Source organism: Hydra viridissima, unplaced genomic scaffold (assembly GCF_058129835.1).
Source record: "Hydra viridissima isolate aposymbiotic clone 2 unplaced genomic scaffold, HvirCarnegie_v1 scaffold_13, whole genome shotgun sequence".
Lineage (NCBI taxonomy): Eukaryota > Metazoa > Cnidaria > Hydrozoa > Anthoathecata > Hydridae > Hydra > Hydra viridissima.
In genome coordinates, this window is record NW_028324312.1 from 5,743,344 (window position 1) to 5,765,516 (window position 22,173).

General features: G+C 29.9%; 2 protein-coding genes across 3 annotated transcripts; both read right to left on the minus strand.

Annotated features, from left to right (window-relative positions):
* Nucleotides 1-437: 437 nt before the first annotated feature.
* Nucleotides 438-12,329, minus strand: LOC145195434 (U3 small nucleolar ribonucleoprotein IMP4-like). 2 transcript variants are annotated; one of them, XM_090070768.1, is made up of 10 exons: nucleotides 12,196-12,329; nucleotides 12,010-12,118; nucleotides 9,300-9,383; nucleotides 4,840-4,949; nucleotides 4,215-4,347; nucleotides 2,685-2,839; nucleotides 2,496-2,590; nucleotides 1,648-1,721; nucleotides 1,220-1,362; nucleotides 438-704 (listed from the first exon to the last, which is right to left on the minus strand). In XM_090070768.1, exons 1-9 carry the CDS (start codon nucleotides 12,196-12,198, stop codon nucleotides 1,238-1,240), a joined length of 888 nt encoding a protein of 295 aa, XP_089926894.1. In that variant the 5' UTR covers nucleotides 12,199-12,329; the 3' UTR covers nucleotides 438-704; nucleotides 1,220-1,237. The 2 variants fall into 2 exon arrangements, with proteins under 2 accessions (XP_089926894.1, XP_089926893.1); XM_090070767.1 differs by lacking the exon at nucleotides 438-704 and having other exon boundaries at nucleotides 1,087-1,362.
* A 6,805-nt stretch (nucleotides 12,330-19,134) lies between these two features.
* On the minus strand, nucleotides 19,135-20,313 carry LOC145195092 (flagellar calcium-binding protein-like). The gene is made up of 2 exons (XM_080072862.2): nucleotides 20,174-20,313; nucleotides 19,135-19,811 (listed from the first exon to the last, which is right to left on the minus strand). The coding sequence occupies exon 2, from the start codon at nucleotides 19,801-19,803 to the stop codon at nucleotides 19,276-19,278; it is 528 nt and encodes a 175-aa protein (XP_079928988.2). The 5' UTR covers nucleotides 19,804-19,811; nucleotides 20,174-20,313; the 3' UTR covers nucleotides 19,135-19,275.
* Between the last annotated feature and the right edge of the window lie 1,860 nt (nucleotides 20,314-22,173).

A 22,173-nucleotide genomic window follows, 5' to 3' on the forward strand; every position in this document is an offset into this window, starting at 1 on the left:
TAGTATGTTTGCTGAATTCATCTTTTTTGAGACAATAATGTAATAAATGATTAATGTTTTAGGATTTTTTCATTTATCATTCTCACCCCCGTCCCCATTTTTATAAAGCTTAGGCTATGATTAACCCATAAATTCATCACCATAATTTTGGTAAAAATTATTCTCGTCATGATATATTGCATTTAACATATTAATATATGATAGTATTAAAATACTTTTTATGTCGTGTGATTTAAATAAATAAAAATGGGATATGAAAGAGCCTTACAAGTAAAATAGCCTAAAGTCTCTTTTTATCTGAATCCGGCCTTGCTTTACATTTATAGCTGGATATATTGCATTCAAGTTGGCCCATGGGAAGGCAAGTTTCGTATTGGAAAATTTATTAGGATATGATATAAAAATTGCAAGGTTATGATTAAAAACTTATGAGGATATTGATTCAGATATACATCCGTTTAGAATAAATTATGGAGGTTGAGATGGATGATTTACTTCTTGAAGTAACTGAAGTTTTTTATTTTTTTTATTTCTTGATCAACCTGAGAGTTGCTGTCAATCTAATTTCTTTAACGATCAATTAGAGCTTCTTGAGACGATTATCAGGTATCATAAATTGTCTTGGGACGATTGATGATGCCTGCCAGGTTAAACTAAAGTTAACACTCGAAATCGCGTGTTTTGGATTAAACGTTAATTATGCTCTAATAAAAAGTAAAAAAATCATTTGTTAAAAAATTTAGTGACAAAACTTTCCCAGAAAACTTTCATTGCGGAAGAAAATTTGAATTCTTTTCAACAATGACACAAAATTTTAGCTTAAGATTTGTTTCGATTTTTCGTTTATGTAAATATTATCAAAATGATTATGGGTTTAGTAAAAAAATATTTGATATAAAAACGGCGGTGCCAAGTTTGCCTTTCAGTTTGTAGATATCTTTCACGATTTCTATGCTGACACTACATTAGTGTAATAGTAAAAAAAAAAAAAAAAAAAAAAAAAAAAAAAAAAAAAAAAATTAATAAAAGATCCTCTTCGCGTTTTCAATCGAGTTCTAGAATTGGGGAAACCAAAAACACGTGAAATCTCATGTTGCTTCTTTTTCAAGTTGAAAGGTGGGTACCAATAGAATAGGCGAAAAAGTTTTTAGAATTTAGGGGGGTTGACAACCTTATATAAATTGTATTTTATGAAGATAAGAAATGACGCAATTTTTACGTTTGTAATCCATCAATACTAAGTTTTCTCCACGTCATTTTCGCTCAGGTGCTTTCTTTTGTGTGAAGTTCTCATGTAAGATTTAAGCTTCCATTCATTGTCCGCTTCTGTCTGGTCTAACGTACCCAACTTTATTTCGTGTACTGAAGGAATAGTTAAAAAGTATCAAAAGAATTTTTTCCTCATTTAAAGTTTTCTATTGCTTGTAGTTGGCTGTTAAACTTAAAAATTAACTTAAAATACTGAGAAAGTTACTGTGATTTTAATGACTCGAGGTTAATTTGAGAATATTAATATTGCCGAGGTAATTAAGTTAACACAAGGACACTAACATTCGTCTTTAATTGTTTATAAGGATAACTGCTATAAACATTTTCAAAACGGATTTAAGTAAATGAGAAAAAAAAAAGTGAAATATTAATACGTACATCTCAACTCAAATCGTGGCCCGATTTCCGTCAGTTCGATGTTCCTACCGTCAACTTTTTTATAAGTATGATGTCTAAAAAACAGAAATTAAATTCAGAAAATAATTATTTTGTTAAAAAATTTATTTCACTTGCTTTGATTTTTTGAAGTAAAAAATAAAAGATAAAATAAAACCAAAAAAAATATTTATAATGCCAGACGAACATCATTAAAAGAAGTGCAGAAAAAATTTAGCTCGCCAAGTTCAGGGTCATTGAAACTGAAGGCAAATAATGTCCAAACACGTGTTTTTTTGCAAGTGAAATTCTTCAATGAGTTCATTGTGAAGTAAAATTCTTCAATGAGTTCATTGAAGAACTTAAGTTGCTTCACAAGATGTTAGTTGGTTATTATTGGCTTCTTTGAAGGTGTATTTTCTTTTAAAGTCATTCTTTTATTTAGTATGTTACGTTTGGCTGTGAACCGTCAAGAAGTTCAGCATTATTTTTTCGGCAGCGGATGAAACAATAGGATTGGCAGTGAGAACCCTGGCTATGTGCTGTTTTGTGTAAGTCATTTTTTGAAAAGTGTCAGTTGTCTATATCAATATACAATTTTTTAATTTCCACACTCACTAAAGAGTCAATGTCTATATAACTTTTTTGTGTAAAAATTAACAAATTAACATTGACCTAGATAGTATTAGGTATAGACTTCGTCTAGAAAAAATGTCAACAACTTTCTACAATATTTCTTAATTTTTTAAAAGTTTCTTAACTTTTTAGATGCATGATAGAAATACAACTAATACAAGTTACACAATAAAATATTAAATTAAATCAAACAAAATTTTTTTCACCTAACTAACCTGAAGGATATGTAATCATCTTTATTTGCAAACGTGATGACACGTTTGCTATCCTCTTTAGGTACAGGAAATAAGTAGCGAAGTATATTTTGCACCTTGAAGGAATAAAAACTTAATTTGTGAAAATAAAAAGGTGACAAAGATAAACTCCTCAATAGAAAATAAAAACTAAACAAAGATTTTTCATACCCTTTCTCCAAGCTTAGTTTGAAAGTTATGAAATATAAGATGAGGGAAGGCTTCAGACATCTTACCAACATCAGGTATATCATGACGCATTACAGTGTTAGAGAGGGAAAAGTAAGCGGTAGGTCCAAAAGGTAAATGGCAAACAATTAATCCATCTAAAAATAACCAATAGCTTTATTTTATTTTATTGTTTTAAACACTCGTTACAAGAATAATAAAATACCAGCTGTGGTACCCGGCTTTACTCAGAGAGTTGATGTAAGATTGTGTGGTAGTTGGAATAAAAGAATGAACTTTAAAAGATATGTACAAATTTTTCAAATTTCCTACTCAAGAATGCTATGTGTAGTTGACCATGAAAGAAACAAGAAAACTTTATTTTGCTGGAATGTTTAAAATTTTTTCCTTGTGCTTCGTTTATTGTAAAACTTTGGGCTAAAAATAAAATTGAATTTGATTGGAAATTGCAGTTGTTTAAAGTTGAATGACAGTTCAGTGGTATTCTGGGAATAAATGCTGTGTGCCCTTTGTCTTTTGCAGTTGTATATTCAGCTTTAATGATGTTATTCAATTGCTGTTTGACAATCATCCTTCTTCGATTACATAGTTTTGGTAAGTTCAGATTTATGAGTAGTATGATCAGAGATCCAATTTTCAGTTGAAGGCAATTTAATGGCATTCCTGGTTATGGCAAACAGTTTAGAAATTCTGTAAGGAATTCGACACCTTCAACGCATACCATCATATTGTTACCATCGTATTGTTACCATTGTATTGTTACCATCATATTGTTACCATCACATTGACCAGTTTGTATATTCTCTCCTCATTAGGAATTTTCTTTTGAATATTAAAATTGATATTTTTAACAATATCAGTTTTAATTATTAAAATTGCCCTTTGAAATAGTCACTTCAGATTGATATAATTGTAAACATTCTTTAGATAAATTTAGTCAATGAGTTTGTTTTCAGCAATTGCTATTGCAAAAATCATTGTTGAGTTAAATGAGGTCCTCTGGCCAATAGAATTTGTGTCTCTGTCTATTTGTAAAAGTTTTTCAGCAAAATGTGCTGTTGTTTCATTTTTGTATTTGTATGTGTGGCCAGAGATGTAGTTTTTTTAAGCATGCATTAATCTCATCTGCTGATATTGACTCAAGGATAAATGAAAGTATTCTTAGAAAATTTCCTGAGAGTATAAGCTTCTTTAATCACTTCAGAGTTTTCCTGGTCATGTAATGTAGAGGATTCTGGGGAGGTACTTCCAGTGGTGGTTCAAACTTTTCCATTCATGCAACAGAACCCTAGTGTTTCTCCACTGAATTTTTTCAAATTGCAAAATTGGTAGATGTTATTCATTTTTCTGCTTCTTGTATGATGGCCTGCATACAAGTTTTACACTTACTTTTACAATATATACTAACTATATCTACTATGTTACAGGTTATTAGAGGGGAGAAAAGAGAGCCATGATATTTATAGGTTAATAAAAAAAATTTAAAAAGTTTTTTGACAGAAAAATATTTACCAGGATTTCCTCTATGTTCGTGGACAATTACAAGATCTGTGACATCATTAGCTTTACAGGCAGTGACTAATTGAGAAAGGACATAGTTACCACGATTTAGGCGTTGACTATTAGGCAGTATCAACTTCATTTCCTGGTATCAAAGAAAATTACAATATTCAGAGTAAATTTGTTTTTAACTAAAGAAGCTGTGATACAAAGAAGGAAAAAAACCTAAAAAAAAAGTGCAATTTTTTCAGACAAAAAATCTGTTGCTTAAAAAAAATTTTTTTGTTTTATTTTATAATGACAGTGCAAATCTTATTGTGATGTTATTCACAGCAAACTTGAAGTATTACTTTAACATGAAAAGCCTCAACATGAGAAATGAAAATAATTTAAAAAACAAAGTGTAACACATCATTTTTTGCACGATATAGTGAATCCACATGTTTAAAAAGTAGTAGAAATGACCAAAAAAAATGCATCCTACACAATATTTTTCCAGGAAAAGTCTTGCTGTTTTTCCCTGTTTTTTAATTCTGCAAAAGTTACAAAACAGTACCTGATATTATGGTTGAGATAAAATTATAAGATAGTTGAATAGCGAATTCTTCTAATAATGACCAACTCCAAAAAATGTTACCTTGGCAAACTGTTTTAATCTTGAACTAGGATTGTGAGAAGTTGTAATCATTAATTTAGGATCCTCTACACCAGCCCATCTATACTCATCATCCATGTGATCTTCTAAAACTAGTACATACATATATATATATATATATATATATATATATATATATATATATATATATATATATATATATATATATATATATTTACATACATATATATACTTACATGCATGCATACATACATAGATACACACACATATACATACATACATACATACATACATACATACATACATACATACATACATACATACATACATACATACATACATACATACATACATACATACATACATACATATATACATACACCACACCTTACTTCCACCACTGATTAAATATATATATCTGTGTGTGTGTGTATGTGTGTGTGTGTGTGTGTGTGTGTGTGTGTATGACGGGGTGGGAGCCATCCAGTCACCTTTTTCAAACCCATTTTCTTTTTAAGTGTTTGAAGTGAGGAGATATATATAGGCAGGATGGTAATAAAAAAATATTGAAAACCATCCCATTACCTTTTTTTTCCCACTTTGAGCACTATATATTATATATACACATACACAAATATATAAGGTGCATCAAATGCTCCTTCCAAAAAAATTAACTGTCCCTATGTTTAAACATCATATTGGTTCTAAATAGTGTTTCTGACAATTTTTAAGATTTCAGAGTTTACTTTTTTGACATTTTTCTTGGATTTTTTTCTTGCAGATTTTGTCGTTCAAACTTAACAAATTAGAAAATTTTCCTACATTTTAATTTAATGATGTTGATACTATAATTTATCATCAATTACATTTCATACCTAGTACTTTAATTACCTATTTACTAGATATCAATAGGCGTAAAGCAGAAGTTCCATACTTCAGCTTATTTTGTATTTTTAGAATCCATTTTTTTTTTAAATATAATCTAAATAAACTTTTTAAAATCAAAACAGATGTACTGTTCTAACTGTTGCTGTTGTCAAAGTCATTAGAGATATGTGTAATATTGCATTAGGTCATATTATTTCTTCAGATCTAAAATGGACAACAGAAGTTTTATTGATGAGAACATAGCTTTAAATTCTACTACTCCATTAAAGGCAAAAGCTCTGGATGCCATTTCTAGTCCATCTGCTAAGACAATAATACTAAATACAACAAGATTGTCAACAATATTTGGACTTGGGAAAAAAACTACTGAAAAAGATTTTAAAATTACTTGCTCACATCTACTAAGATCTTGCCAATTATTGCATTATTTGATATCAGTTAAATGAAGATGGTCACCGTAATCAACCAAGATGGGAATCTCCAAAACTTGTTTTGAAAAAAATTAGAAATGAAAAGTAATTTGGCATGATTGCCTTTATGAAAAGGCAATCATGCCAATAACTGATTATAAAGTTTGTAAACTCCTAGGTGAAAATAAAAAAAATCAGGACATTTATAAGCAAACTTAGATCAATTTCAGTATTTGTTAATAAGATTAAGAAGATGGAAGACTTGTTAGCTCAGATATTTTCTATTTTGCGTAATAATCTAGAACAACTCATCAAAAATCAAGTAGATATGAGTTTTCTATGATTGATTAAGTCTGACCATTTAGAAACATTTGTTTCACAATACAAAGTGCTGGCTAGAAAGGTCCTTTGTTGACAGCAATTGCACAAAGCTGAAGCAACTTTTCCAAGAAAATAAAAATGGGAAATACAACTTGCAAAATTTTTAGTGTAAATGGCTTACTCCTCAAAAGTGACAGTAGCAGCAGTGGTTCAGCAGACAGGTTCAGAGTCAGGGTGAGTCAGCAAATGTTGTAGAGGTCATTTATTCAACTCAATTAACAAAAACCAGAAGTCACCATCTTCACTTACTGGAATCCCAGCATTCATACATCATGATACAATCTGAAGTTCTAACCTTTTTGTATTGATGTCATATTTGAAAACCTTACTTAACATCTGCACAGCAGGCAATATTTTTTACATCAAATCCTAGATAAAAAAGTTTCCATTTTGTGTGCAACTGTTTGTGGATTAAAATAACAAGTTGGGTTTGAAATTGTTACATTATCAAATCAAATTAAATAAACATGGCATTTGATACTACACAAGTCATGTAGCAGCAGCATACATCACCATATCCAGGAAAAATTATACATTCAATAAATTTTCAATAAAGGAGCTCAAGGAAAAATAAAGAGATTTTCTACCCACAGTACTAAAGTGACCAAAATCACTTGGTACTAATGGTACTGTAGGTTACATAAGACCTACTTCTCAGTTATGAGCTAAATTTAACAACAGCTGAAATGAACTCTTTATTGACTGTGAAATAAAACATATAACTAGGCATTTCAAAAATTCTGTAAAAAATAAACTTTTTTTTTACAGAATTTTTGTTCTGAATGGTGTACAAAAATATACAGCTTTGAGAAATTCCTAAAGAATGCAGTAACATACATTCAGGTTAGAGGATCAAGATGGCTATAGATTTTTGAAATCATGACTGATAACACATTCACCAAGTATTTTTTGAAGAAATTCTTTAACTATTTTGCTAGTTGAGGCAATTTACAAAATAGATGTCATGAATTATACTGTCTTCAAAGAAATGAGGCTCCAAAAGGAGTGTTGCTGCTATTCACACACATTCATATTCCCATCTACACTGTCACTTTTTTGTCTGCTGGAACAAACAATGAGGAATTTTTTTTTCTTTTTTTTAAATTGGAGTTGATTTGCTGAACAACTTCCACACTAGTGACATCAGTTCTCACAGAATTTTCAGCTTCCACTATGCCTGTTGATTTAAATTTGTCAAAAATTAGATGAACTGTTGAGAGTTCAAAAGGCTTTTTGTGCAAACCATTCAAGGTTTGGAATCTCTTATTTATTGCTGTGATAAAGCAACAGGAATTTTTGTAGTAAAGTTGAATTATCAACAATTTATTAGCAGTTTCAACATCAAAAAATGATCAAACAGATAAAACAGATCAAACAAAATAAAAAATGAAAAGAAATGAATAGCACAGACTAAATCCTCATTACTGCAAATTTGTTTATATATAGTAAAATTGTAGGACAGGTAGCCCTATAAATCCTCCTTCAATATGCCATGGATTCCCATGGCATATTGAAGGAGGCTTATAGAGATATTCTGAAGAATATTGCAAATCCACTAGGGCTACATTTAATTGGGAAATGATTGTTTCTGCAGCAGAATAATAACAGGATAATCAAACTGCAACAGTATCTAGAGAATATATAAAAAAGAAATGTGGCCAACTCAATCTCTGGATTTGAGCCCCAGAAGAGTTAGACTGATATAAATAATCTTTGGGACCTTCTACCAGATGCCTGGCAAAAATTAACAATTGCTGCACTAGGAAAATTAGTATGGAAAATGTTAAGATGTGGCAGTTATTAAAAGAAACAAAGGTTTCTTTGATAAAAATGTAATTTAATTTGAAATTTAATTTTAATTTGAAAAATGCAATTTAATTGACAAACATGCTTTTTTTATAGAAATAGAGTAAGATTTTAAATACTAATATATTGATTTTATATTATTACCTGCAATTTACTTACAAAATATCTTTGAAAATTCAAAATATTTTATGTTAAACTGCAAAGAAACCCGTTATTTTAAAATGATTGCAAACTTTTGGTCAGTAGTGTAAATTCAACAACATTCATCAAGCTAAATTAACACTGGAAGTTTGCAATGAATGGGTAAAATGTTCCATAGTTATCTAAAACTGTTAAACACTTCAATAAACCTTATTTTACTTTTAAATTGCTGTCCCAACTGAATTGCTACATACTCAAATAATATATTTAGATTTTTTATATCTTTAAGCTTATAACAATCGGCGTTTTTTTATGGATAACTTTACTTTTATGAAAATTTGTAATGCTACCACTTTTAGTAAATATGCTTTGCACTTGCCCCATTTTTATTACATTATTGCTAAACCCATCCTAGTCAACACTTAAACAAGGAAAAAATGAATTTTTTAATTCCTTAAGAAACTCTCTTTGTATTACAAAGTTATAAAGTCTACACCAATCTCCAATTCTTCTATTGAAAAATTTAACATTTGTAACTGCATACTTTTAAAACTGAGTTTAAATGGAACTTTGTAGGCATGCATATATATATATATATATATATATATATATATATATATATATATATATATATATATATATATATATATATATATATATATATATATATATATATATATATATATATATAGAGAGAGAGAGAGAGAGAGAGAGAGATAGATAGATAGATATAATAGTTATATTAGGAGCAAAATGTGGCTGTGATACAGGGATGTGTAATTAGCCAATAAAAACTCAATTTGACAAAAATGTTAACTAGCTGCTTTTATATTCCAAACCAACAACTTATTTTACCTGTATTTTTATCATCATCATAAGCTAGCAATTTTCGTAATTCAGCTTCATCTTTCCGCAGCTCAGTAGGGATTGGCTTACCCTCTAAAAGTAAATTAAGAAATTACTTAAATATCATATTTCTTATAATCTTTATGTTCATTATTAAAATGAGGTAATAAATTTAAAAAAAACAACATGGAATATTTGTTTTACTTATTACCCCCATTTTAATAATGAACTTGAACAAAAATATTTTAATTTTAACAGTTAATTTAAAATTTTAACAAAAATATTTGCCAAATGAAATAAATGCAAATATCAGCATGACAGGTGTTTTTTAAGTTATTTAGTGTTTAGGTGGTGAATCCTTAGGATTAATTAAATCATTACAAAACTTAGTTTTTTTATTTTAATTAGACAACTTTAAGAGGTACCTTCCATATTTAGAAAAAATAATAATAATAACATAGGCGAACAATGAAAAAACTTTTTCAACAACTTTATTTAATTCCTGTGTTGCTTGGTTGATTCAAAAATTACTTACCAATCTCTAGCACTTTAATATTTAAAAAAATAATTTAATTATTCAAAATGTAAAAAAAAATTTTGCTAACGTTCAAATGTTGTTAATTCTGCATTAAGTTTTATGTTTGCACTAAGTTTAAATGTTAGGGTTAGGGTAAGTTTAAGGTGGATAAAAAAATTAATTATTAGTTCTGATAAATAGTACAGCTATTTGTTTTTTTTTTAAATTAATGTAACACTGAATTACAGTGTTTAGCCTGTGTGCTTTTAATTCACTCTCAAATAATGAGGTCTGACAGCCTACTTGAAATTCAATTAATACTAGTGAGTTCCAATGTTCTCCAGAAAACTTTAAAATCTTGACACCTGGCAAGAAAAAATTTTGTGTTATACTTTAGTAGACACAAGATATTTCTACCACCACATTTTGCCTAAAGATGATGATTGATTTAAATATTTGTGAAGAAAACTTCCTCATCATATCAGAAGTTGAAACTGAAGGAAGGGATTTTTATTGGGCCTGTTATTCATAAAATGATGTTTGATTCCAGCCTTAAATAATGAGTATAAAGAAAAACTTTGCAGGGAAAAAGGAAATAAGCACCTAAAATATTCTTATTGCAGTAATTTAATATCATCCTAAGTTAATTACATACAATAAAAAAACTATGATTTTTTAATTTTTATGCATTAAATTTTCCGTATTTTGAAATTTATGTCATATTGTGATAGAATTGTGGGTAATAAAAAAACTGGTACCAAATACAATTTTAGCACCCAAAAATACATAAGCAGCATAAGGTCAGTTGGTTTAAAAAAACTTTAAAAACATTTTTTTTGCCGGCCTGTGTAATTATATATTAATAAAGGATCAGGTTCTTCAATATGATTTACAAAAGCTATCAATTGGAGTTGTGGAGCAGTTGTCATTGTGCTTCCAAAGTTACATGGCATTAAGCATATCAAGAAAATGGGTATCAAGAAAAGGTAGATGTGGAATATGTCTTGCTGTGTTAGACATGCATCATGCAAAAAAATATTCATATCATCCAAAACTGACAAGTTGAAAGATCTTAGTTTAAGTGTTAAATCAAATAAGATACATCTGACCAAGCTCAAGTAACTAATTTACTTACCAAAATAAATGATCATTACTACAAAATGTAAAGATTGGGAAAAGACTGTCTGTCAAAAAACTAATTGGAAAATTACCAAAATGACCAAAATTTGATTGAATTTCCACTGAATGATGTTCATACAAAGTGAGTTTTCTGCTCATTCCAGAACATTCCTTAGTTTTGTTTGAATGCAGCAATCGCAAATATATTTCTAGAATTTTCTACAAAGCTATGTAAGGTAAGAGAATATAATGTTTAACATTAGTTGAAAATGACCATATTCACTGCTGCTTACTTATTCAGATCAAAAATTGACAAAAGTGAGGCAGTTTGAAAAATAGATAAAGTACAACTTGATGCTCCTTAAGCACAATGGTTGTTAATAAAATTTCTGCGGGAAATTGACCTCTTCAAGATGAGCCATATTCAGGCCAACCATCCTGTAACAATAATGGTATACTGAATTCCATGCTCAAGGCAGATTTTCATTAGATCACATCTAAGTTAGCAAGCAATCTTACGTGCTCACAAAACACCTTAGGCAACCAACTGCATGCAATTAAAAAATTGAGAAATCTGCACAGTTGGATACCACAAAAATCATCAAAGCAAAAATCACCATCCTGAAAGAAACTATTTGTGCATTTCTGTTCTTGCCACATGACATAATTTTTTTATTGACATGGATTCCATAACTGTTAGTTTTGTTGGCATAAATTCCTCCCCTTCCCCCACCCCTTTCTTCCTCCCACACACTTTACAATAAATAATATCTAATATGAAAAAATTGTAAAAGTGCTTTAATATCATTCATGCAGCTATTATCTCCATATTTCTATTATCTCCATATTTCTATTATCTCCACATCTTATTATTTCCACACTACATTTACCTGAAAAATTTACTTTAAATAACTTACCAAAATTAAACAACAATTTTTAAAAAATAAGTTTTAAAAAAAACCTTTTATTTTTTTTCTCACAGAAAACAACACAGAAAATAAAAAAAAAGAAAAAACAAACAAAAAAAAACCTTGCTAAAAGATTGTATGTTTAAAAAAGTAATTAGTATTGATTATGCTTTACCATCTAAAGCAAGTTTTAACTTTTGCTTCTTTTCATACATGGTTCTTCGCTGATCTTCTAATGATTTTCTATACAAATATTCTTTTCGTAATCGGACTTCCCTGCGTAGCTAAAGTATAATAAGAATATTTAATTTCTAAATAGTATCACTAAGTGATAATAAAAAAAATTATCGTAAGATATTACCATTTTGAAGTTCTTCACTTAAGCTGCAATGATATTATTCTTAATATATGAGGTAGGTGACTGCCTTAAGGAAAGAATAGAAAATAAACAAGTTAAGTGCTCTTGGTGTGTTATACATATAAAAATCTCCATATATATATATATATATATATATATATATATATATATATATATATATATATATATATATATATATATATATATATATATATATATATATATACATATATACATATACATATATAGATGTTTATCATTAGGATAGTGGCTTTTAAATTGCAAATTTCACCAAAAGTGAATAAGATCTTTCAGCAGCCATTTCATTTACAGTAAAAGTTTAGGCTTGCTTGTAGATGTAAATACACATTTTCATGGCTCTAGCAAGTTTAGCACAGAAACAAAAACATAAGATGGAGCACAAAAACTGGTTTGTGCCTAGTGTCTACATTTTACAGCCTACAAAAGCAAATTTTGTTAAGTTCCTTTGAAATCCACTTATTGAAAGTGTTTCTTCAGTAGTAACTGAATTAAAATCTTGGATAAGTTCTTCACAAAGCTTAGTGACATAATAACCAGCTTGCTACTGATAACCAGCTTGCTGACTGAGGCTACAGTATCAATGAATGATGTTACTGGCCATTTAACCAGTGGTTTCTTCATAAAACCATTACTTATTTGAGTGACATCAAAGAATGTTTGAGATGTGAAGATCTGAGATGCTCATTGGAAGTTCTGAAAACCAGCCTTTATAATAACTTTATTGTCAAATGTTTGAAACCTGCCTATCAGCCACATATCATTATCTAGTGTGTTCACTGCACATGTGCTTGCAAACCATGACTGAGTATATGTAAGCACAATAAATTGGTTAAATTGTTGCAGTTTTTATTACTCATGAGCACTCAAATTGAAAGCACTTTCATTGCCTCCAAGTATCAGCTCCATCTTGAGACAGTGAATGGCTGTTCCCATCTAGTAGACTCAATGAATTGCTCCCAGCTTTTGAATGTTGCATTTGATAATCATACCTATTTGCACAACAACAAGGTTAAATAGTTCATTGTAGCCCTCACATTTGTGTGCTTTACTTAATTGATTGTGTGATGATGGCCTAAAGCAGATTGTAAATACATCAGTAATGAGCTTCTCAAGCATATGGTGTCAACAAGTGAGCCACAGTAGTTTTCTTCTAATTGATTCTTCTAGCTATTTATAAGCTCCTGTGAACTTACCAGTGTTTTAAGCAGTAGTGTTAAAACACATACCAATAATATTTGATTTCCATAACAGAAGCTACCTGTATACTATGTTAACTGAAGCATGACCTGCCTCAGAATCAACTACAGGAACATCTAACAACTTAGTTGCTCCATCAGCAAGCAAAACAGCAGTACAGATATCTATCAACCAGTATTTCCTTGCCTGACATTTCTGGCAGCACCTTATCATTCTAATAAACTCATTTTTTGAGACAATATGCAAGTTGCATCTCAATGCAATTCAGCTGATACTGGCATAAATTGTGCTTTTCAATGGCAATAAAACAAATTCAGTTCCTGACTTATTCAATACACTTGCCATAATTGTAGCAGATTTATAAATGCTCATGCTTGTATGATCCAGTGCTGACAATACCTTTGCAGAGAGTATTGTCCTTGGATGCTTGCCTTTGTTGGCACAGTTCTCATTAATGTCTGAATTATACTTTAATTATCAATTTGCAGATGCAAATCATATAGTGATAGCAATTCAACACTTTTTGCAGCTGTTGCAGTGACTACTGCTGCTGATGCTACACAGTTTTAAATATTTGTACTCCTGGTACAGATCTTCTATCTGTGTTACAATATGATGTTTTGCACATACTGGCAGTCCAGTCTTTGATTAAAATATTATCAGCTGGTCATAATCTAAAGAGGAATTGTCATATATTAGCAAATTTTTTGAACCATGGTAAGAAATAAAACTACACAACACAGTTTTGCCTGATTTTAATTTAAGCACCAGTTAACTGTTTGTGCAGGAAACCAATCAATCAGATGAAATCACTACATCAGGGTAAATGACAGTTAGTGTCAGTATTATTAGTAGTACTAGCCATTCACCTACAGATCTACTAAAGTAAAAAGTGGAATTAATGTTACAGTTTGCACTAATCTTTGTATTTGAATTTAAAATCAAATTATTTTTTAAATTGTAGAATTATAGGAATGTACATTGTGCAAACTACGTGGTTAGTGATTACATAATACATTACATACTAGAAACTCTAAGTGTAAACAGGCAATAAACACTTGAATATATTCTTGATATACAATAAGTACTTGAAAAACATAATATGTAAACAATTTGAATAACAATGTGGTAACTTACTTTCTGAGTGAAGTTATGGCTAAAATACTAATGAAACTGACTGAAACTCAAATAAAATACATTTTAGATACTAATGTTTGAAACTTTAAAGATGGTGTATGCAATACAATACAAAGTGGTGTCAAAAGTATTTATTAAAATTGGTTGTTGGGGGTTAGTAATAATAAGTAAATGATCAAGTACAATATAATATATTCTTCGACATGAATGTTAAAGAATATGGCACTATTTTTGGTTCGTATGGAACTATTTTAGTATTAAACAAATACATGTCAAATAATTACTTTTGAGCATGTTTTTTACACACCATATAGAATTGTAAAAGAAATGGTTATTTTTCACCTACAATTTAAATAATGGGAAATTTGTGACCGTTGAAATATATGCCACCTTATTCACTTTTGACGAGATTTCGCGTCTCAATTTATGAACTTTGGAGGTCATGGCCCACCCCTAAATCAACACAGATAGAGAAAAAAACTGGATTATGTTCATAATTTAACCCAAAGAAACTTTTTGGGTGAGACTCAACAATTTTGATAATTTCTTTTTATTTTTGTGACACCCTGGTATGTCTGTTAAGAATTTGTTCGCACATGTTTACATTACTTTATCCTTACAGCTAGAGGTAATAATTCAAGACATCAAAAAAGAGCTTTAGGGAAGTTAATTTACATTTTTAAATTTGGCAGAAATTTACGCAGCGGTTTTTTACATATCGAACTTATTCGGTTGAAGAGAAATTGCTTTTCTTGATCGCTGCTGATATCTTACATTTTTAAATCGAATTTTTCGTTTCGGCTGATTAAAAACCCCTTTCAACTTAAGTTCTACTTTTCGTGGAAGAAAAAAGCATTTACTAGTCTGAGATAATTAATTATAACCATAGGCACCGACTTTTGATTTTGGCCATGGGGGCGACGGAATTGCTAGGAGGCAAAAATTTCCTCCCTACTTCAATAAGAACACAAGAAGCTATTATCTATTTGAAATGCAATAAAAAGTTGAAAATATATGAGAAAGGTACTTGGTAAGGTACACATATTTTTTTCAAAATGTAAGTGATAACGAATTGAAATTTTGAGGAACTTAAAAAAAGACATTCCTGCATGAATAGTTAAAAATGTGGTATCTTTTATAAACTTATGAACATTTTTTTATGAACTTATGAAATTTCTTTATTAACTTATGGTATTTTTTATTAACTTATTAACAATTTTCATAGCAAAAGTATTGCAAGTATGTAGCACATGTTGTTATTGAAACCGTCATAATTAAGTGCATGAATTTTTTTAGCTCTGTTAGATGGATTAAACTGTTTTCTTGACAAATCAAAACATTTAAAATGACCGTGAAAGATGCTACTTTTAAATTTTGGCTTCAATTCAAACCAAGCAAGTCTCTTCGGTGATTCGCGAATGAACGTAATTAACTCCATAGTAAGCTGAAGAATATCTCTTACCTCAATAACATTTTTCATAAAGTCTTGGGTTACGAGATTTAGTGAATGCGTTTGACAATGTACAAATAATCTCTATGCTCTAGATTCGATATTATTCTATATTCAATATTCTTATATCTCTGCTCTAGATTCGATGGCTTTTATTATTAAAATCCTGAAACATTACTCGCACCATCAAAGTATTGCCTCTTAAATCATTTATGGGTAAATCTAATGTAGTTAATATATCACAAATCATTTTGAAAAGGGTTTTAGCTTTGTCTGTTCCAAAAAAACCTAAAAAATATTCTTCAAGTCGAAATGTGTCACGGTTGTCCGATCGAACTCACAATTATCTGAAGTCTCGTCAAGCATTATTGAAAAATATTTAACTTTTTTAATTTTGGCAGTAATAGCTCTGATTATTTTTGCTATTATTTGAAGCAATTCGTTTATTATTTCATGCAAAATCCATTTATATTTCATTCTCTGTAACCATGAACTTAATTGCGAATCATCTGTAGTTCTAACTTTTAAAAACTGACTCAAATTTTGAATAATCTGTATGACCTCGAATGACTAGTCCTTGTCTTCCGAGTCCTTGTCTTCCGAGTGAAGTGCCAACAGTGGAAATAATTTTATCGAGAGTTTCTCTTAATTTCTTCATACATTTTTGTTGCGAGGATGAAATTTATGAAGATATATTTATATCTTTACATCTTTGTATTATTCTTTGGCAATATTTTATCAGTGATTTGCTGGTTTTTCATGCATATTAAATCTTTCAATAGCTTTTTTCCAATTTTAAATCCTTCTGTGGTAAACTTTGAATAAACGCTATTTCGTTTCTTGACATATTGAACAGAACGTTTTATTTTTGTTTTTGTCAGCATTAAGCCATTTGTACGTGTACTGGTTTGACACGTACAAATGAACCTTGAATTTCCAGTATTCTTTTAAAGTCGAGTTTTTGAATAGTTTTTTTTATTAGGATCGTCTATAAATTACGCAACGCTAAGTTCAAGTAATGAACAAACCAAAAAAGTTTTCGGTCAGAAGAAACCGTCAACGCAAAATCTTTGAAGGAATTCAAAAACATTTGTGACAGATTTCATGAAAACTTGCATTCATACTTAAAAAGGTTGTCAAAGTGTGCAATTCACAATTGCTGGTGCTTCTACCAGCTACAGAATTAAACTAACAATATATTATCACGGACTATTACGGGGGCGAATAGATACTCTAGCCCCCGTGCATAAATTTCCGGGGGGGGGGGCACTGCCCCTATTTCCCCCGTGGACTTGGCGCCTATGTTTATAACAATTAATCAGATTGCGCAGCAGCAAGTTCTTAAAGACAACTTAGCATAGATATTAACAAGCGCTTGATGTTTAAGACCAAGGATTTCAAGACCAAGGATTTCCGACACAAAGTCAAGGACTTAAAAATATAAACCTACGCCCAAAAAGTTGACATTCAAAATCTAGTCCAAGCACTTTAAACGCAAGGCCAATAACTTGAGGCTTAAGACCAATCACTTGGGGCTCAAGGACCCAAAGACTATTAATTGTGCAGAAAAGACTAAGGTCAAGAACAACATTTCTAATAACTCAGCTAGTGACACTGTCTTTCTTACCATATCGTCTTTTTTTTGAAAATATTTGAGGAGAGCTACAAAAGTTGTTCTTCGAGACTACTTGGTAACTAAATCAAAGAAAAAATATTCACCGACAAAAAGCTTTATTTAATATATTGGGAGCTTATCCTCTTGATCTTCTGGTTTTTTCTTTTCTCTTTCAGTGTAATTTGATGGGTTCATTAAAAATAACCTAGAATGGTAATTTTAGTCTTTTCTGTCAAAGTTTTCTATCACCGTTTTCTTAGCTCTTATGACAATATTAGTTTTAATCAAAATATAAAGATATAATGAAACAATTGTTGAAGATCAACACGTTGCTAAACTTAAGTTCCTCCTCAAAAGGATAATTTTTTAGATTATATCTGCTTTGGCCAAATTATTTTGCTGTGAAATGCTTTTTAATTATATCTACTTCGGCCAAACTATTTTTCTGTGAAAAACCTTTTCTCAGTTCTTTTAAATCCTTTAAGTTAGAAATTACATTTACATTTACAAGGCTTCACAAGTTTCAATATTTGAATTTTTTTTTATATCGACTACTTTAGTATTTTTTTAAATCGAATACTTCGAATGCTAATACTACAGATTATATAGAAGAACAGCATAGTTTGTTAGTTTAATTAAGAGCGGACACATTTTTAGTTAAGAGGCTAGTTAAATATTATGTTTAGGTTACGTTTAGAAAGGACTCTTTAATTATTTCAGGGAGATGGAATTGCATAGAAAAATTTTTTTTCAGTTGAAAATTAAGAAGAAGAGTCCGTTTAATACTCGAGCGCCCGCTGGGAAAAAAAATGGATGAGGGGGATGGGAGGCGATGAGAGGGGAGGAGAGAGAGAGACTTCCTGTCTCTGAAAGTTTTTTTATATCATTTGTTAAAATATTAAAGCAATAGTAAAATATTTAATTAGAATCAAATAGAAAACGATAGTTTTACTGATAATTTTTTGAATATTTAAAGAATAGTTTCCACTAACACGATTTACCCAGAGTTTTTTTGAAGAAAAATGGTGCATACGTTCCAATTTGTTTAATATAAAGAGGGTTGGTAATGTAAAAGTAACAATAAATATTCCTAACCCAATCACAGTTCTATTAGTGTAGCATATTTTATAGCACAACAAATGATTGCCAAGAGTTAAAAGATAGTTCACTGGATGTGAAGCAGCATGCTTTTTGTATTCCTCTTAAGTAACTTAACCGATCACTTTAACCCATTAGATCAATTAGATATCATTTTAAGACACTGTATCATGTTAATTTCTTCTTTTTAGTGTAAAAACATCACACTTTTATTGTTTGATATCATAGCCATAGTTATTAATGAAAACTTGCAATATATAAGGATATGTTTGACCTGAAGCAAAAACTATATTTTTGGAGACATTTTCAATTACCTGTGAATTTTTAGTCGGAGGCATTTTGGTCTTTCAATTATGTAATCTAACATCAGTAATTTAAAAATCCTGAGGCAGCAAAAACAAACTTTATACCTTATATAATTATTTTATTGTATAAGACATCCAATTTTAAAGAAAAATTTACATGTTTAATTAAAAAAAAAAAAGAGTGAATCCACAAATATTTAACTTAAAGTCCTTTTTTTTTTACAGATTTGAAATGGAATTTAGTCAATATCATCTTCAAGATCCAAATTCTTTTTGATAGCCCAATCACAAAATTCATCAAATAAAATGTATCCTCCACCATTCTTGTCAATAGCTTTAAATTCAGCAGCTGGTTTTATAGGACCAACCCATTGTTCAATCTTTGATTTTGCAAGCGTAAACTCCTCTAAAGTAATGCGATGATCTGAATCTTTATCAATACGTGAAAATGCTTCATAATACTCAAAATATTGTCGTAGAGAGAGGAGGAAAAATCTAAACTCGTTAAACTCAATGTAATCATCACCAGATTTTTTATCAGACTTAACGACACTCTTTGCAATTTGAAAAGCTCTCATTATAGCTGGCTTAGCATCAAAAACATGATCTAAATGAAGCACATCTCTAATTGCTTTATCAATCTCTGCTAATGAGAGCATTCCATTACCATTATCAAATTTTTGAAACAAAGCTTTGCGTTTCTCTTTTTCCTCATCACTTCTGCCAGTGGGTAATTTAGCATTGATTTCTGCCCAATCAATAGACATTTTGATATCTAAATTTAAAGAAACTTAAAATTACAAAACAAAAAACAACAAATAATTAAACAAATAAAATTACTTAAATGAAACCTTTTAAAAATGACTAATTTTTAACAACTGACTAATATGCGATCAAATTTATTATTAGTGTTTTTGACAACAGCAAACTCCTTATGAGTAATTTTGACAACTTATTAAACTTTCATTTAATTTCACACCAAATTATAAAAAAAATGCATGAGTTTTGAATATAAAAAGCTGATTTCCTCGAGTCCAGATATAGATCTATCCACATTCTCTGAAGTATTTGAACAAAATATTTATAAAGTTAAGAAGATTTGTGAACTTAACTAGTTAGTAAACAGAAAGTACCCACCTTCTGTATTACTCTTTCTCTAGCCACCAAAAACAAATGAAGGAGTAAGATTTGAGTTGATTCCCATTTTTATTGTTAAAAAATAACAACTTCGTTACCAAGATGCGACAATGACTTATCATAATCGAGATTAGCTTTGTTCATTTTTTAAAACATGATTAAATGCTAATCCCCATGAGGAAAACAAATTAAAGTCGAAGAATATTTGACATGATAAATCAGAACGCGATAAGGTCTGTAATAAACTTCAAAAAAGACTGGTAATGAGGTTGAAACTTATAAATTAATTACAAACCAATCAACTCAACAAAGTGGACTTTCCTGTTGGTTTATTACAGATAAGTGATGGAAAGTTTTTAATGTAATATTTGAAAATAATCACTAAGGATATTAAGAACTTACAATTAAAACTAATTAAATATTTTATTTAACACTAGGGACCGGCATAAAAAGATAAAAATATCTAGATAAGACCTTCGTTCGATAGACATCTATTATTCACAAACAAAATTTAAATTATTTATGAGACCTTAATGAACTTTTTCGTGGACCTCAATGAATCTTGTTGTTTGCAAACTACTTTTTTTTTTTTATTTTGTTGTTTAAGAGCGGATTTTAACCGACATAATTTCAACCTCCCATACAAGACATTAGTTAAAAAGTTTAAGTCCAGATTTAAAGAAACCCTTCTCTTCTAAGCTTTTATTTATACGAAAATGTTGTGTCGTTTTGTCGTTTTACATTTTGATCTAACATTTAAAATGTGCAAAATCGAAGTTTTCAATAAAAAAAATTTGTTGAAAACTCTTCGTGCAGGTCAAAAAATTTGTTGAAAACTCTTCGTGCAGGTCAAAAAAATTTGTTGAAAACTCTTCGTGCAGGTCAAAAAAATTTGTTGAAAACTCTTCGTGCAGGTCAAAAGGAAGCAACAATTTTTTTGTTCTGATGAGGTAAATCCACGATTTAAGTTTTTTGATGGTTTAAAGAAGCATGAAAAAAAAGCAGCAATTTACAAAAAAGTTTGCTGTGGTTTTTATACCATAGCAACGTCATTTTAAGGTTGGCGTCTGACGAACATGAAAACTATCGACGGCAATAATGTAAAATATTGCAAAAATTATGCAATTTTTCAATTTTTTTTTAGCACTAAAGTATAATTTTTCAAATTAAAACTAAAGATATAAGCGTTTCACAACAATAATTTATGAAGCTGCGAGCGAGGCCTTAACCTAGGACCAGAACTTTGAGCAAATAGAGTTGACATATGACATATGACATACTTCAGCCCACTGCTTGGTGATCACAGCCTTGAGAGTACAGATGTTAGGATACTGACAATCACTTTTTTAGCTCCATCAGCAATAGAAGCTTTTTGGAACATTCTAGGCTGAGAGCTTTTAGAAGGTTAGTTTTTGACTCTGGCCAATAACTTGACACCAATGTTCTTTTTGACAACTCTCTTCACTGTTACTTCAAACGTATTGAGATTTTATGTTATACATCTAATTGACCTAATGCGGTTCCTTTCAATCAAGCTTTTGATGGCTTCCTTCCGTTTGGAGCAAAGCAACTATCTCTTCACGTTTTGCTTCCTTTGTCAAAAATAAAATTATATCAAGCAATAAAATTATTTTTCGCCAACTTTCAACAGTTCTTTTATTTTAAACACATAGAAAAAAAAGTCGTAAAAATGTTGTTTTGTTTTTGTTTTTTTTTACAGTAAGAACCCTGTTTTAAAACAAAATTTTAGTGACGCAATTTGTAGAAAATAATCCCCCGAGAAAAAGCCCCCTTGATTAAAAATGTCCCTCTATAAAAAAAACCCTTATACTGTAACGCAAATCTAACCCAACCCTAAACCCAAAGTACTCCCCAGCCTAACCCCAACAGTGTAAAAAATGCGAATATAAATAGAATGAATATGCAATAAACACATTTACATTTCGTAAAACAAAAAAGGAAATTTTTTGTAATCAAAAAGTTTTCGTTTTAGTCACTGA